This window comes from Mobula birostris, chromosome 5 (assembly GCF_030028105.1).
Source record: "Mobula birostris isolate sMobBir1 chromosome 5, sMobBir1.hap1, whole genome shotgun sequence".
Taxonomy (NCBI): Eukaryota; Metazoa; Chordata; class Chondrichthyes; order Myliobatiformes; family Myliobatidae; genus Mobula; species Mobula birostris.
In genome coordinates this window covers 10,092,764-10,108,755 of record NC_092374.1, presented here as the reverse complement: position 1 = coordinate 10,108,755, position 15,992 = coordinate 10,092,764, and the positions used below count along the sequence as shown (strand labels likewise).

The 15,992-nt window shown below is 42.1% G+C and overlaps 1 protein-coding gene across 2 annotated transcripts in view; it reads right to left on the bottom strand.

The window, feature by feature from the left end:
* The window catches only part of rnf4 (ring finger protein 4), a 55,764-nt gene that overhangs the window by 13,327 nt on the left and 26,445 nt on the right, over positions 1–15,992 (bottom strand). Inside the window, exons 4-6 of one of the 2 annotated variants that reach the window (XM_072257596.1) lie at positions 9,896–9,972; positions 2,302–2,314; positions 279–456 (exon numbers count right to left, since the gene is read on the bottom strand). In XM_072257596.1, coding sequence (XP_072113697.1) covers positions 279–456; positions 2,302–2,314; positions 9,896–9,972 — 268 coding nt within the window. Of the gene's footprint in view, positions 1–278; positions 506–2,301; positions 2,315–9,895; positions 9,973–15,992 lie in introns of those variants that run through there. The other variant, XM_072257595.1, reaches the window with a different exon arrangement.

Below are 15,992 nucleotides of genomic sequence, written 5' to 3'. Positions count from 1 at the left end.
TGTTTCTGACACCAACACCAACATAACATGGCCACAATTTACTAACACCTAACCCATACGTTTTTGGAATGCAGAAAGAAACGGAGTACTTACAGGAAACACCCATGCGGTCACAGGAAGAATGTACAGACTCCTACAGACAATGCAGGAATTGGACTCTGATTTGACAGCATGCTGAATAGCATTATGCTAACCACTATGCCACTGTGCATTGCTCGCGGCCTACACAGAGATACTCTGAAGTTGCAAGAGAATCAGATTTTCTTTCTCCCTCTTACCTCAAGGCAGGATGAAGAGAAGTTCCCTGAGTTACACTGGCTGCGCTTGTTATCGAGAGGCTGCTGCTCCCATCTGGCCTGCCATCTTCCTCATCACTGCAGAGAATACAACTGTCTGACTGCATCCTGTCTGCCTGCTCTTCAGCTGAGCTTGGCTGATTGACTGGAGAAGACAGATCTGCCAAAGAGAAACAGGTAGAGTGCTCCATAATTACTCATATCCAGCCACTTCCTGTTTGACGATTCGGGGCTGAGGCAGGGGGCTGGGAAAGGAGAGCAAGAAGAACGTACCAAGCAAGGGGAGTAAGACAAGAGGGAGGACAGGGCTAGGAAGGAAGCAAGGAAGAGAGATTATTGTAAAATAATACAAGCATGCACACTGATAGTTACTTCATTGGAAATGAGTTCAAGATTCAAGATTGCTTAATGTCATTTCCAGTACACAAGTGTAAAAGAGAACTAAGTATTTGTTTAGCCAGGTTTAGAGTCACATAGCATGGGAAAAGGCCCTTCGACCCATTTGGTCCACGCTGACCAAGCTACTATCTATACGTAGAACAGTCCAGCATAGTACAAGCCCTTTGGCCAACTGGTCCATGATACCCAAACTAATCAAAAGAGGCAAGAGAGAGACTGCTGTCCACACCAGCAACAGGCAAGGAGGCAAGAGCAGGGCAGGAGCTGTCCTTGAGCCAGGTTTTCAGGCTTCTATATCTTTTACACAATGGTGAAGGGGATGGGGGGGGGGGGAGGGGTGGGTGGGACCTTAGACGATGTTGGCTGCTTCGCTGGGGCAGCAAGAGATGTCGACTGGAGAGAAGTCAATGTTGTCAAGAAGAAAAATAGGAATTCCCAGGAAATTATAGAGATAGGAGGTAAACAAGAGAAAATATGCAGATGCTGAAAATCCAAGCAACACACACAAAATGCTGGAGGAACTCAGCAGGCCAGACTGCATCTATGGAAAAGAATAAACAGTCTTGGCCTGAGATGTTAACTGTTTATCCTTTTCCATACATGCTGCCTGGCCTGCTGAGTTCCTCCAGCATTTTGTGAGATAAGAGGCAAGATTTTTTCTAACATTGAGTAGTGGGTGCGTGGAATAAGTTGCCAAGGGTGATGTTAGAGGGAGATACATTCAGAGCATTTATGAGACTCTTAGACGGACTCTACATGGATGATAGAAAAATGAAGGGTTATGTAAGAGGAAAGGGTTAAAATGATCTTAGAGGAGGTTAAAAGGTCGACACAACATTGTGGGCCAAAGAACCTGTACTGTGCTGCAGTGTTCTATGTTTTAATATGAAACTCAGTTTGTAATGATAAATTCACTCTCTACTACCTACCCTATACTTGCAATCTCAAGAGTTTGTGGTAAGAAGTTAACATCTTATAACACCAGGATTGTGCAGCAGAGAGAGTTTTTCACCACAATGTCTGTGGGACATAGCAGCTCATAACATAGTGCAAAAAAATTCAAAACATAAACGAACAAAAGAACACCCAAATCCAATTTATTCATTGATGTCACAGAATATACAGAACACTCGTGGGAGACGAAGGGAACGGGGGAATCAATGCACTGAGTACCTACAGAAAAGAATCAATTTTCATCATGAGAGAATGGAGTCAGAGGCAGCCACAGACAGTACAGTATTAGTCTCAAAGTAACGTTTATGTAAAAAAAACGGTTGTTAATGTCTGTCCCAAATGACATCTCTGTTGTTTATTGAAGATGATAGATTATTTAGCTAATACAGACTCAAGCACCATTTCAACACACTATACAGAGCAATTTCAAAGGCATGTGGTCACTTGTATTTCTGTGCGTTGAACATTTCAAGGCATTTAATGTGATTAACTACCTTCTTTGCTGGCAGAAAGTATGAAATTATAAAATGAGCTTTAAATGTGATGCCATTAGAATTAAGAAATTGCCGAGTAACATGATTTCTTCAAACTTTTTTTTTGCTTTTTGCATTGACAATAAATCATAAAAAGACATTCATGTTTTTAAACTCACCTTCATCTACAATCTGGAGAGTGCACATTTCATGTAAAACAAAAGAGAAGTAGGTTAGACGAGACAAGGTGCAGCAAATGTACATATTATAACAGTGCTGGTAGCTTTGTTCCACAAAGTACTCCTTGCACTTCTCTACCTATTCAGTGCTGCTGAGCAGCAGAAACGAGAAACAATTGGGCAAATCATTTTCAAATTTCCTCTGTGTAGTAAAACATCCCTATACATTTCGGAACAATACAACATACATGTCACTTGTTCTCCAAACCTACTTTGAATTTGTGAATCAGAAGAACAACTTTATTTCACTGGAATTCATGAAACAAACTCAATTTTGACAATCAAACAGCAGTGGTGATCTGACAACATGAGGAAACAGACAGATCACTTTGTGGCTCTTCACCCATGGATGATCAATAATTAAAACATTAAAACAATCAAGATATGACGCTTTGTAACTTCAATTAAGTGCTAGATTGACTCCCTTATTCAAATAGGAGGAGGTGGCCCTGGCGCTTGGAGGGTTACATCTGAGCCCAGCACGTCAATTGAAAGGTCAGTGTTTATTCCCCATCTGCTACCTAGTGCATCAAAGAATTTAGTGCGAACTGCAATACAAAGGCTGGAACCGGCGGCAAATTTCCAACCCTTTTAAAGAATTGTACATACACTAATTACATCTGATCAACCTTTATGGGTCACATTCACTGAATACCAGCTTTTCTGAAACTCTAACTTTGAGCTCAAAACGAAATAAAATAGCAGTGGGATCTGGTTGCACAACGGGTCAGAGTTCTGCAAGCCTTACATATCAGCCTTGTGTCATGAGCACGTTAGCATCCTGCCTGTTGGATTTGAATTTGCATGCCTATTAAGAACACCCCCCCATCCCAACCCAATGATTCAGAAACAGCTTTCTCCCTGCCCACGATCAGATTTCTGAGCTTTGCTATTCCTGTTTTTACACTATTTCTGAAATATATAGCAATTTTGTTCACTGTAATAGGAAAGGTACGTCGCATCCGGAGTTTCTCCGGTTAGCAGATGATTTCCCTCCACGCCTCTTTTGACGTATTGGGGAATCACGTACGAGGCAAATTACATCAGTGGTTTGCCATGGCCTTCTGCTGGGTGAGTTTCCAAAGAGATCACCAGCTCGTAACCCAGCTCAGATGGAAAGCGTGCAGGGGAGCCAGCTGGCTGGATATGGTAAATAAATAATTACTGTAAATGACAAAATAACATTGTAATTTATAGTCTTTTTTTATTTTCATAGTAAATAGAATTACTATAAATTGTTGTTTATATTTGCAGTAATATATTTATTTTAGAAATATACTACCTACATTGTATTATTTTGTATTACAATATATTCTTACAGTATATAATACAAATTATTACATTTATATCAATTAAATAATATGTATAAGTTATTGTAGTGTATTATTTGTACATTAATATTACAATCTTCGGATTTCTTCGGCAGTTGAATGGGGCATGACTGTGCAAGCGCGTGTAAGTCGGACCATGAGGCAGCGGGAGTGTTTAAAAGCGAAAAGATTAACAGAGCGGGCGACAGAGTAGCAGGAGACAGAGTAGGAAGGATTTGGCTCGAGAGGCTTCGGCGAGCAGAGTCTGAGGACCAGCTTCACTCCAAGTGAGGTAAGGCTGGGTAAGTTCCTAAAATTAATTTAATTACCTTAAGAGTAGGTAATGGAGGCAGCACTTAGGGCAGTCGAGTGCTCCGTTTGCAGGTTGTGGGAAGTCAGGGCGAGCACAATCGTCCCTGATGACTACACCTGTGATAGGTGCATCCAGCTGCAGCTCCTGACAAACCGAGTTAGGGAACTGGAGCTGGAGCTGGATGAACTTCGGATCATTCGGGAGGCAGAGGCAGAAATAAACAGGAGTTACAGGGAGATAGTCACCCCTAAGAGTCAGGAGACAGGTAGCTGGGTGACTGTCAGGAGAGGGAAGGGGAATAGACAGAATGAGCAGAGCACCCCTGTGGCTGTTCCCATCAATAATAAGTATATTATTTCGTATACTGTTGATGGGGACAACCTACCAGGGACAAGTTGCAGTGGTTGCGTCTCTGGCACCGAGACGGGACCCTCAGCTCAGAAGGGAAGGGGGGAAAAGAGGAGAGCAGTAGTGATAGGGGATTCGACAGTTAGGGGGACAGATAAGAGGTTCTGTGGAAGAGATTGAGAATCCCGGATGGTCTGTTGCCTCCCTGGTGCCAAGGTCCACGATAATCTCAGTATTCTCAAGAGGGAGGGTGAACAGCTGGATGTCGTGGTCCATGTAGGGACCAATGACGTGAGTAGGAAGAGTGAGGAAGTCCTGAAAGGCGAGTTTAGGGAGTTAGGCACCAAGTTAAAGGACAGGACCTCCAGGATAGCAATCACAGGATTGCTACCAGTGCCACGTGTAGGCGGGTTTAGAAATAGTAAGATAGCGCAGATCAACACGTGGCTGAAGACATGGTGCAGGAGGGAGGGCTTCAGATTTATAGATAATTGGGCAGTTTTCCAGGTAAGGTGGGACCTGTTCCGGCAGGACGGTTTACATCTGAACTGGAGGGGGACAAATATTCTTGCAGGCAGGTTTGCTAGAGAGGCTCCAGTGGATTTGAACTAGATGACGGGGGGGGGAGGGGAACCAGAGTGTAGGAACAGATGTAGGGGAGAAGGAAGAAAAAGGAGATAGTAAAGTTGTTTGCACCGTTAGTGATAAAAAGAAAGTAAAGAGGTGGAAAATCTCTTAAATGCATTTATTTTAATGCTAAGAGCATTGTAAGAAAGGTGGATGAGCTTAGAGCATGGATTGATACCTGGAAGTATGATGTTGTAGCTATTAGTGAAACATGGTTGCAGGAGGGGTGTGATTGGCAACTAAATATTCCTGGATTTCATTGCTTCAGGTGTGATAGAATCGGAGGGACAAGACGGGGAGGTGTTGTACTGCTTGTCAGAGAAAATATTATAGCGGTACTCTGGCAGGATAGATTAGAGGGCTCGTCTAGGGAGGCTATTTGGGTGGAATTGAGGAATGGGAAAGGTGTAGTAACTCTTATAGGGGTATATTATAGACCACCAAATGGGGAGCAAGAATTGAAGGAGCAAACTTGTAAGGAGATAGCAGATACTTGTAGTAAGCACAAGGTTGTGATTGTGGGAGATTTTAATTTTTCACACATAGACTGGGAAGCCCATACTGTAAAAGGGTTGGATGGTTTGGAGTTTGTAAAATGTGTGCAGGATAGTTTTTTGCAACAATACATAGAGGTACCATCTAGAGAAGGGGCAGTGTTGGATCTCCTGTTAGGGAATGAGATAGGTCAGGTGACAGAAGTTTGTGCTGGGGAGCACTTCAGGTCCAGTGATCATAATGCCATTAGTTTCAACATAATTATGGAAAAGGATAGGTCTGAACCCAGGGTTGAATTTTTTGATTGGAGAAAGGCTAACTTTAAGGAGATGTGAAAGGATTTAGAAGGAGTGGATTGGGACAATTTGTTTTATGGGAAGGATGTAATAGAGAAATGGAGATCATTTGAAGGTGAAATTTTGAGGATACAGAATCTTTACGTTCTTGTTAAGTTGAAAGGAAAGGTTAAAGGTTTGAGAGAGCCATGGTTTTCAAGGGATATTGGAAACTTGGTTCGGAAAAAGAGAGATATCTACAATAAATATAGGCAACATGGAGTAAATGAGGTGCTCAAGGAATATAAAGAATGTAAAAAGAATCTTAAGAAAGAAATTAGAAAAGCTAAAAGAAGATACGAGGTTGCTTTGGCAAGTAAGGTGAAAATAAATCCAAAGGGTTTCTACAGTTATATTAATAGCAAAAGGATAGTGAGGGATAAAATTGGTCCCTAAGAGAATCAGAGTGGACAGCTATGTGTGGAGCCAAAAGAGATGGGGGAGATCTTAAACAATTTCTTTTCTTTGGTATTTACTAAAGAGAAGGATATTGAATTGTGTAAGGTAAGGGAAACAGATAGGGAAGTTATGGAAACTATAATGATTAAAGAAGAGCAAGTACTGGCACTTTTAAGGAATATAAAAGTGGGTAAGTCTCCGGGTCCGGACAGGATATTCCCTAGGACCTTGAGGGAAGTTAGTGTGGAAATAGCAGGGGCTCTGACAGGAATATTTCAAATGTCATTAGAAACCGGGATGGTGCCGGTGGATTGGCGTATTGCTCATCTGGTTCCATTGTTTAAGAAGGGTCCTAAGAGTAAACCTAGCAATTATCGACCTGTGAGTTTAACATCAGTGGTGGGTAAATTGATGGAAAGTATTCTTAGAGATAGTATATATAATTATCTGGATAGACAGGGTCTGATCAGGAACAGTCAACATGGATTTGTGCGTGCAAAGTCATGTTTGACAAATCTTATTGAATTTTTTGAAGAGGTTACTAGGAAAGTTGATGAGGGTAAAGCAGTGGATGTTGTCTATATGGACTTCAGTAAGGCCTTTGACAAGTTTCCACACGGAAGGTTAGTTAGGAAGGTTCAATCGTTAGGTGTTAATATTGAAGTAGTAAAATGGATTCAGCAGTGGCTGGATGGGAGATGCCAGAGAGTGGTGGTGGCTAACTGTTTGTCAGGTTGGAGGCCGGTGACTAGTGGTGTGCCTCAGGGATCTGTACTGGGTTCAATGTTGTTTGTCATATACATTAATGATCTGGATGTTGGGGTGGTAAATTGGATTAGTAAGTATGCAGATGATACTAAGATAGGTGGAGTTGTGGATAATGAAGTAGGTTTTCAAAGCTTGCAGAGAGATTTAGGCCAGTTAGAAGAGTGGGCTGAAAGATGGCAGATGGAGTCTAATGCTGATAAATGTGAGGTGCTACATTTTGGTAGGACTAATCAAAATAGGACATACATGGTAAATGGTAGGGCATTGAAGAATGCAGTAGAACAGAGGGATCTAGGAATAATAGTGCATAGTTCCCTGAAGGTGGAACCTTATGTGGGTAGGGTGGTGAAGAAAGCTTTTGGTATGCTGGCCTTTATAAATCAGAGCATTGAGTACAGGAATTGGGATGTGATGTTAAAATTGTACAAGGCATTGGTGAGGCCAAATTTGGAGTATTGTGTACAGTTCCGGTCACCAAATTATAGGAAAGATGTCAACAAAATAGAGAGAGTACAGAGAAGATTTACTAGAATGTTACCTGGGTTTCATCACCTAAGTTACAGAGAAAGATTGAACAAGTTGGGTCTTTATTCTTTGGAGTGTAGAAGTTTGAGGGGGGACTTGATAGAGGTATTTAAAATTATGAGGGGAATAGATAGAGTTGACGTGGATAGGCTTTTTCCATTGAGAGTAGGGGAGATTCAAACAAGAGGACATGTGTTGAGAGTAAAGGGGCAAAAGTTTAGGGGTAACATGAGGGGCAACTTCTCTACTCAGAGAGCGGTAGCTGTATGGAACAAGCTTCCAGCGGAAGTGGTAGAGGCAGGTTCGATATTGTCATTTAAAGTTAAATTGGATAGCTATATGGACAGGAAAGGAATGGAGGGTTATGGGCTGAGTGCAGGTCGGTGGGACTAGGTGAGAGTAAGCGTTCGGCACAGACTAGCAGGGCCGAGATGGCCTGTTTCCGTGCTGTAATTGTTATATGGTTATATGGTTATAATATTACATAACAATAATTCATTATTTCAATAAAACAACCACATTTTATAATTATCATTATATTATTTTTGCACTGTGGGTGCAAAACAACATATTTCACATCATGTAAGTCAGATCTGATGCTGATATGTTCCCTTGTAGGACACAGGTTGAAGGTGGGAGAGGAAAGATTTAAAGGGGATCTGAGGGGTAAGATTTGTGCTTTCCGCCCAGAGTGTGGTCAGCATCTGGAACAAGCTGTCAGAGGAAGCAGCAGAGAGAATTACAGCCAAGTGTAAGGAAGTGGAGAGGATGCTGGAATAGTGACAGTGATGTCAGGAAAGAGAAGTGTCAGAGAGCAGTGGGTAAATTGGCAGCAAGGCCAAAGAAATGTTTGAGTAGTGTACAGGACCAGGGATTGTCCCTGCAGTTTTCTGTACAAATGGTATGATTGTTTGGTCTGTAGCAAAGAACCTTACAATTACCGTGAAAATATGTGGAGGAAGGAAGATGTATGAACGTTTTCATCTGCCACATTAGTTTCATAGACACATAAACATCATTAATTTTCAAAGACTTTGGATATGAATACAAGACCAAGCTTCTGTAAATGAAGTACAGTACATAAAAGGGCAAGAGAATAAATGGATCAGGTTTCAGAAAAGCAATACTTTTCCATATCTTCTCCGTGGATTGTCACCTTGTTGTGTTGGAGAAGCTTGCATGGTCCTGAGATCCCGAGAGCAATGCCGTCTGGAGCTATGCTCCTTGTAGGGTCACCCATGGCGGTAAGGTCGAGGGTGAGGTCCCTGACAAAGAACAATCCAACCAAGACCTCAACGGTGGAACAGGCAGACGAAGTTACTTCGAACTCAACGGCTGTGAAGGCAGATGAAGGCTGCGACAAATCCATCAGCTCCAATCGTCGTGGTTTCCATGCCATTGGAATCAGTTGGTTGTTTTGTGAAGTATTGTGTGCTTCTTGGAGTGCAACATCAAGTACACGTTAAACAAATACACGCACAGGCATCTTCGCTCTGTGGGCCACTTGATCAACAGAACGAAGACCATCATCCTCGACCGCAAAGGATAGCCACGACGACGACGTTCCCATATTCTTGTGGATATCCTATTCTTAATTTTGCAAATCCACATGTAAATGTACATATGGACATTGTACATTACATCACAGTTGTGTGAATTTAACATAAAAACTTGAAAGAAGTCCAATCATAAAGACGAGAAAATTTGCAGATGCTGGAAATCCAAGCAGCACACACAAAATGCTGGAGGAACGCAACAGGCCAGGCAGCACCTATGGAAAAGACTATAGTCCAAGTTTCAGGCTGAGTTCCTTTAGCAGTACTGGAGAAAAAAAGATGGAGCAGATTTAAAAGGTGGGGGGAGGGGAGAGAGAAACACAAGGTGATAGGTGAAACCTGGAGGGGGGAGGGATGAAGTAAAGTTGATTGGTGAAAGAGATACAGGGCTAGAGACGGGGGAATATGATAGAAGAGGACAGAAGCCATGAAAGAAAGAAAAGTGGGGAAAAGAGGGAGACGATAGGCAGGCAAAGAGATAAGATCAGAGATGGAAAGGGGGATGAAGAATGGTGAGGGTGGGGGCATTACTGGAAGTTGAGTAATCTGCGTTCACCCCATCAGGTTGGAGGCTACCCAGATGGAATACAAGGTGTTTTTTGTCCAACAGTAGAGGAGGCCGTGGATTGACATATCGGAATGAAAATGGGAAGTGGACTACCGAAATTGTACTTTTATGTCATAACTGAAATTGATTTTTCCCAAAAACAAAATGGATCATCATCTCCCTCAGTTGGGTTGAGTTATAGATTCCTGATATATTTCTTCCCTCCACCCTCCTTAAACTATCTGTGAAATTCAGCACTGTTTTTATTTTTGGTCTCTAACTTGACAGATAGTCCAGTCAGCATCACTTACCTCAACAGAATCATTGTTGGTGAGATCAACAACCACAGGTTCAGAGGATTCACAGGTTAGGTCAACTACCTCACCACCTGTCAGGACCAGACACAGCAGCTTTATTAATACACTGTCAGGTTTAATTATGTTCTTAAACATTGTCTTATGATGAAAGAATGTAAATAGATTCAGAATTAGAATCAGGTTTAATATCACTGGCATATATCATGAAATTTTGTCGTTTTGTGGCTGCAGTGGATTGCAATACATAACAATAAAAATCTATAAATTACAATCATAAGTCTATATCAAAAATAAATAGAGAAGGAAAAATTGAGGGAGTGCTCATGGACTCATTGCCCATTCAGAAATCTGATGGTGGAGGGGAAGCAATGGGTGTGTGTCTTCAGTCTCCTGTATCTCCCTCCTGATGGTAGCAATGAGAAGAAGGCTTGTCCTTGATGATGAGGGTCCGTAATGATGGATGCCACCTTTTTGAAGCATCACCTTTTGATGGTGTCCTGGACAGTGGGGAGGCTGGTGCCCGTGATGGATCTGGCTGAGTTTCCAACTTTCTGCAGCCTTTCCTGATCCTGTGCAGTGGCCCCACCTCACCAGACGGTGATACAAAAGTAGAAATTTGTGTATCATGGGTGACATACCATGTCTCCTCTAACTCCTAATGAAATACAGCTAACAAGAAGAAATCTGCAGATACTGGAAATCCGAGCAACACATACAAACTGCTGGAAGAACTCAACAGGCCAGGCAGCATTAATGGAAAAGAGTACAGTTGACGTTTCAGACCAAAACCTTTCGGCAAGACACCAGCATGAAATATAGCTGCCGTATTGGTCTCTTTATAGTTGCATTGATATTTTGTGCCCAGGACAGATGTTCAGAGATATTGACATGCAGGAACTTGAAACTGCTGATCCCTCGGTGAGGACTGATGTGAGTTCCCTTGGCTTACCCTTCCTGAAGTTCACAGATTTAAGGCTGATTTATACTTCTGCACCAACTCGATGCCGTAAGTACAGCGTCACCGCGAACCCTACACCATAGCCTGACGCGCACCTCTCCCAAAATGTAACTACGCGTCGCGGCAACTGTGATTGGTCCGCTTGGTAGCATCGCATTTCCTCCTACGCTGCAATAGCTTCTCACTGGCCGACTGAAGGGAAGAGAAGGAACTCTGGCAGCAATGCTTTCCATAAAGCTTTACAGACCTCCGAAACTATGGAGGACACATTTCGCTTTTACAAAACAGGCGCTCGCTTTAAACTGGTTTACCCCGAGAAAGACTACAATGACCATGATGCCTTGCGCGGCCAGGTGTGAGCGCATGCCTGACGTGCCGGAATTGCCGAGCGACGCAGACACACCAACGCACAAGTATAAATGCTCACAAGGTGCTTAGGCCACTTGCGTAGGTTACGGCATCGAGTTGACGCACAAGTATAGATCAGCCTTTATTCTTATACCACATAAAGGCTGCTCCTATAAACAGCCCCCTCACACAGCACAAGGTTTCATCTCCTAAACTACAGCAGGTATGTTTTATTAAACCTAATGTGCTTAGGTGAGTTTACACAGGAAATCTCATTTTCAGATAACTTCATGTGAGCAATGCAATTCTAGGAAGAGTGAACCACCTCACTTTGTCACCATTTCTCATTGGGTCAAATTCAAGTCCTAATTCAAAAAAGTAAGTACATTGTTGGTCTCATGGATTAGCATTATGAGGGACTCTTCCACGTTCACTTGGATGAGAATTTAAAGCATGTCCTTTTCAGATATCTAGATAACACTTACAGGCCCTGCCTTGGCAAATATTTATCCCTCTAATACTGTCAATAAAGCAGAATTGCATCACATCTGACATAAGCTAAAAGACCATAAGATATTGAAGCAGAATTAGGCCATTTGGCCCATCGAGTCTGCTCCACCATTTCATCATGGCTGATCCAATTTTCCTCTCAGCCCCAATCTCCTGTCTTCTCCCTGTATCCCTTCATGCCCTGATCAATCAAGAATTTATCAACCTCTGCCTTAAATATACATAAAGATTTGGCCTCCTCAGCTGCCTGTTGGATTCCACAGATTCACCCCTCTCTGGCCCAAGAAATTCCTCATCTCCGTTCTAAAAGGACTCCCCTCTATTCTTATTCTGAGGCTGTATCCTCAGACTCTCTGACCACTGGAAATATCCTCTCCACATCTACTCTATTCAAGGCCTTTCGATAGGTTTCACTACTTGATAGGTTGTAATGAAGTCACCCCTCATTTTTCTGAATTCCAGTGAAAACAGGCCCAGAACCATCAAAATAGCCATTCGATCCTGTAATCATTTTCATGAACCTCCTTTGGACCCTCTCCAGTTTCAGCATATCCTTTTCATGATAAAGGGCCCAAAACTGTTCACAATACTCCGTGAAGCCTCATCAGTACTTTATGAAGTCTCAACATTACATCCTAGCTTTTATATTCTTGTCCTGTTGAACTGAGTGCTAACATTGCACTTGCCTTCCTCACCACAGACTCCATCTGCAAATTAACCTTTAGGGAATCCTGCACAAGGACTCCTAAGTCCCTTTGCAGCTCAGAATTTTGTATTTTCTCTCCTTCTGGAAAATAGTCAACCCTTTTATTTCTTTTAGTAAAGAGCATGATCAGTACACTTCCTAACACCGTATTCCACCTGTCATTTCTTTGCCCATTCTCCAAATTTGTCTAAGCCTTTCAACTTCCTCAAAACTACCTGCCTTTCCACCTATCTTCATTTTGTCTACAAAGTTTGCAACAAAGTTACCAATTCCATCATCCAAATAATGACATATAACGTAAAAAGAATCGGACCCAACACAGATCCCTGTGACTTCTTTGGTTTCCTCTGGGTGCAAAGGTTTCCTCCCACATTCCAAAGGCCTAGTAAGTTTGAAGGCATGCTATGTTAGCACCGGAAGCATGGCAACACTTATGGGATGTCCCAGCACATTCACAGACTGTGTTGGTCATTGGTGTCAATGACATATTTCTCCGTGTGTTTCAACATAAAATGACAAATACAGCTGATTGTTCTCTTTTTTTTTGGAGTGTTAGAGGTTAAAAGCTAATCTGATAGAGGTGTATTAATTTATGAGAGGCAGAGAAAGGGCAGACAGAGTCTTGTGGCCAGCAAGATGCCAGAGAGCACAGGTTTAAGGTGAGAGGGAACAAGTCCAATGAAGATTTCTGCGGCAAGTTCCTTTTTGTTTTACAGAGAATGGTAGGTGCCCAGAACACGCCTCAAGGGAAAGTGGCATGATAGTGATGTTCAAGAGCAAGTTATTCAAGTTATTAAAAAGACACATGAATAGTTGGGGAATATCAACAGGTTCAGGCAGGACAGCAGTTTAAAATTGGCATGAGGTTTGGCACTGACAGTATGAGTGAAGGGCCTGTTCCTACTCTGCACTGATCTGTGAAATGCATGCTAGCCTGTGGGCTCTTCCTGTGTGCTCATTGATTGTTCTTCCTCTTATAAAGCACCAAAAACAGATCTTGGGGTCCAGAGGATGCAGAAATGGTTAAAAAGCATGTCAAAGATACACAGTCTTCTCTCTCAACCTCTGCACGACTTCAAGAATAAAAACTCTACCCTCATTTTCTATATAATCTCAAGAATGATACTGGAATACTCCGATTGCATTTGGAAAGCAGAGGCATCATTTAGATTATGAAGACACACAGTCCTCTTTTATTGTCATTTAGTAATGCATGCACTAAGAAATGATACATTATTTCCTCCGGTGTGATATCACAAAACACAGGACAGACCAAGACTGAAAAAACTGACAAAACCACATCATTTAGTGAAAGAATATTTAGAGGATTGTTTTTAAATTTATTGAGATACAGCATGGAACACGCCCTTCTGACCCTTCGAGCCACGCTGCCACCAACCCCCGATTTAACCCAGCCTAAGCATGAGACAATTTAAAATGACCAATTAACCTACTAACTCGCACGCCTTTGGACTGTGGCGGAAACCAGAACACCCAGGAGAAACCCACATGACCATGGGGAAGAATGTAAGACTCCATACAGACAATGGTGGGAAATGAACCCAAGTCACTGATACTGTAAAGTGCTGTCCTAACCACTACACTATCGTGTATGATAAGGAAGGTAGGAGGTATTTTTATGCCAAGTCATCAAAAACTGTAACAAATAAAATAGTTACTCGCTGAATCAAGCAGAATGTGACTGGTATGTTAACTCAATATGGAGAATTGAGCCCAACAACATAAAACTGTTCTAGGGAGCAGCAGACAGACTCATAACTCAATAGGAACAGGATTTTCTGACAGGTTAACTGAACTGGGAATAAGTTCAGATGGAATGTAAATGGTGCACAGGCTGGATGAGTTGAATGATCTGCTTCGGTGGTAGAAGTTCTGTACAAAGGTGCATTGCCAATGCAGTTCAGATCTATTCACAGTTGCAAGAAAAAGTTTGTGAATCCTTTGCAATTACCTGCTGTTCTTCATTAATCACTCATAAAATGTGGTCTGATCTTCATCTAAGTCACAATAATAAACAAACACAATCTGTCTAAACTAATAAGGCACTAACAATTATACTTCTTCTCATCAATACTGAGTACACCATTTAAACAATCATGGGCGAGGTTCAAAAAAGTACGTGACCCTCAGAGGTAATGCCTTATACAAAAGCTATTTAGAGTCAGCTGTTCCAATCAATGAGATGAGATTGGAGGTGTGGGTTGTAGATGTGCCCTGACCTATAAAAAAGACGCATAAAGCCAGGTTACTGACAGGGCCTGCTCTTCTTAGGAAAGATCTGTTTACGTGCACCATGCCTCAATCAAGACAATTTTCAGAGGACCAGAGAAGAATTGTGGAGCCGCTTGAATCTGGAAAAGGCTGCCAATGCATTTCTAGAGACCGGGGTGTTCATCAGTCCATCGTCAGAGAGTTGTCTACAAATGGAAGAAGTTCAGTACTGATGCTACTCTCCCTTGGAGTGGGCATCCGGCAAAGATCACAACAAGAACACAATATGCAATGCTGAAGGAGGTGAAAAAGAACCCAATGGTAACAGCAGAAGATGGCAGAAATCTCTAGAACTTGTTCAAGACTCTATTCATGTGTCCACTATAAGAGAAAAACTCTGATCAAGAATGGTTTTCACGGAAGGACACCACAGACAGTGCTCTCCAAAAAAAAGACATCGCTGCACGTCTCAAGTTTGGAAAAGACCACCTGGATGTTCCAAATGTTTCTGGGAGAATGGTCTGTGGTTAGATGACACGAAAGCTGAACTTGTTGGCAGAAATTGCGCACGCTATGTTTGGAGGAAAAAGGGCACTGCATACCAACATCAAAACCTCAACCCAGCTGTGAAGCATGGTGGAAGGAGCATCATGGTTTGGGGCTGCTTTGCTGCCTCAGGGCCTGGAGAGCTTGCAATCGTTGAGGGAACAATGGATTCAAAATTCTATCAAGACATTTTATAGGAGAATGTCAGGATAGCAGTCTGTCATCTGAAGCTTAATAGAAGTTGGATGATGCAATAACAGAATGATCCAAAACACAAGAGTCAGTCAACAACATAATGATTTAAAAAGAATAAAGTTTGTGTTTTGGAATGGCTGGCTCCAAGTCCGGACCTTATCCCAATTGAGATGCTGTGGCATGACCTGAAGAGGGCTGTTCCTGTGAGTTATCCCAGAAATATTGATGAACTGAAACAGTTTTGTATGGAGGAATGGTCTAAAATTCCTCCTTGCCATTGTGCAGGCCTGGTCAGCAGCTACAGGAAACACTGGTGGAGGTTATTACTGCTAAAGGAGGCTCTACCAGTTATTAAATGCAAGGGTTCACATACTTTTTCCAGCCTGGACTGTGAATGATTAAACAACATCCAATAAAGACAAGAAAAGTACAATTGTTTGTGTGTTACTAACTTAGGTGGATTGTGTTTGTCTATTGTTGTGACTCATATGAAGATCAGCCCATATTTCATGAATTATTAATGTAGAAAACAAGGTAATTGCAAAGAGTTAACAATTTTTTTCTTCTAACTGGATATATTCATAATGTATATGTGG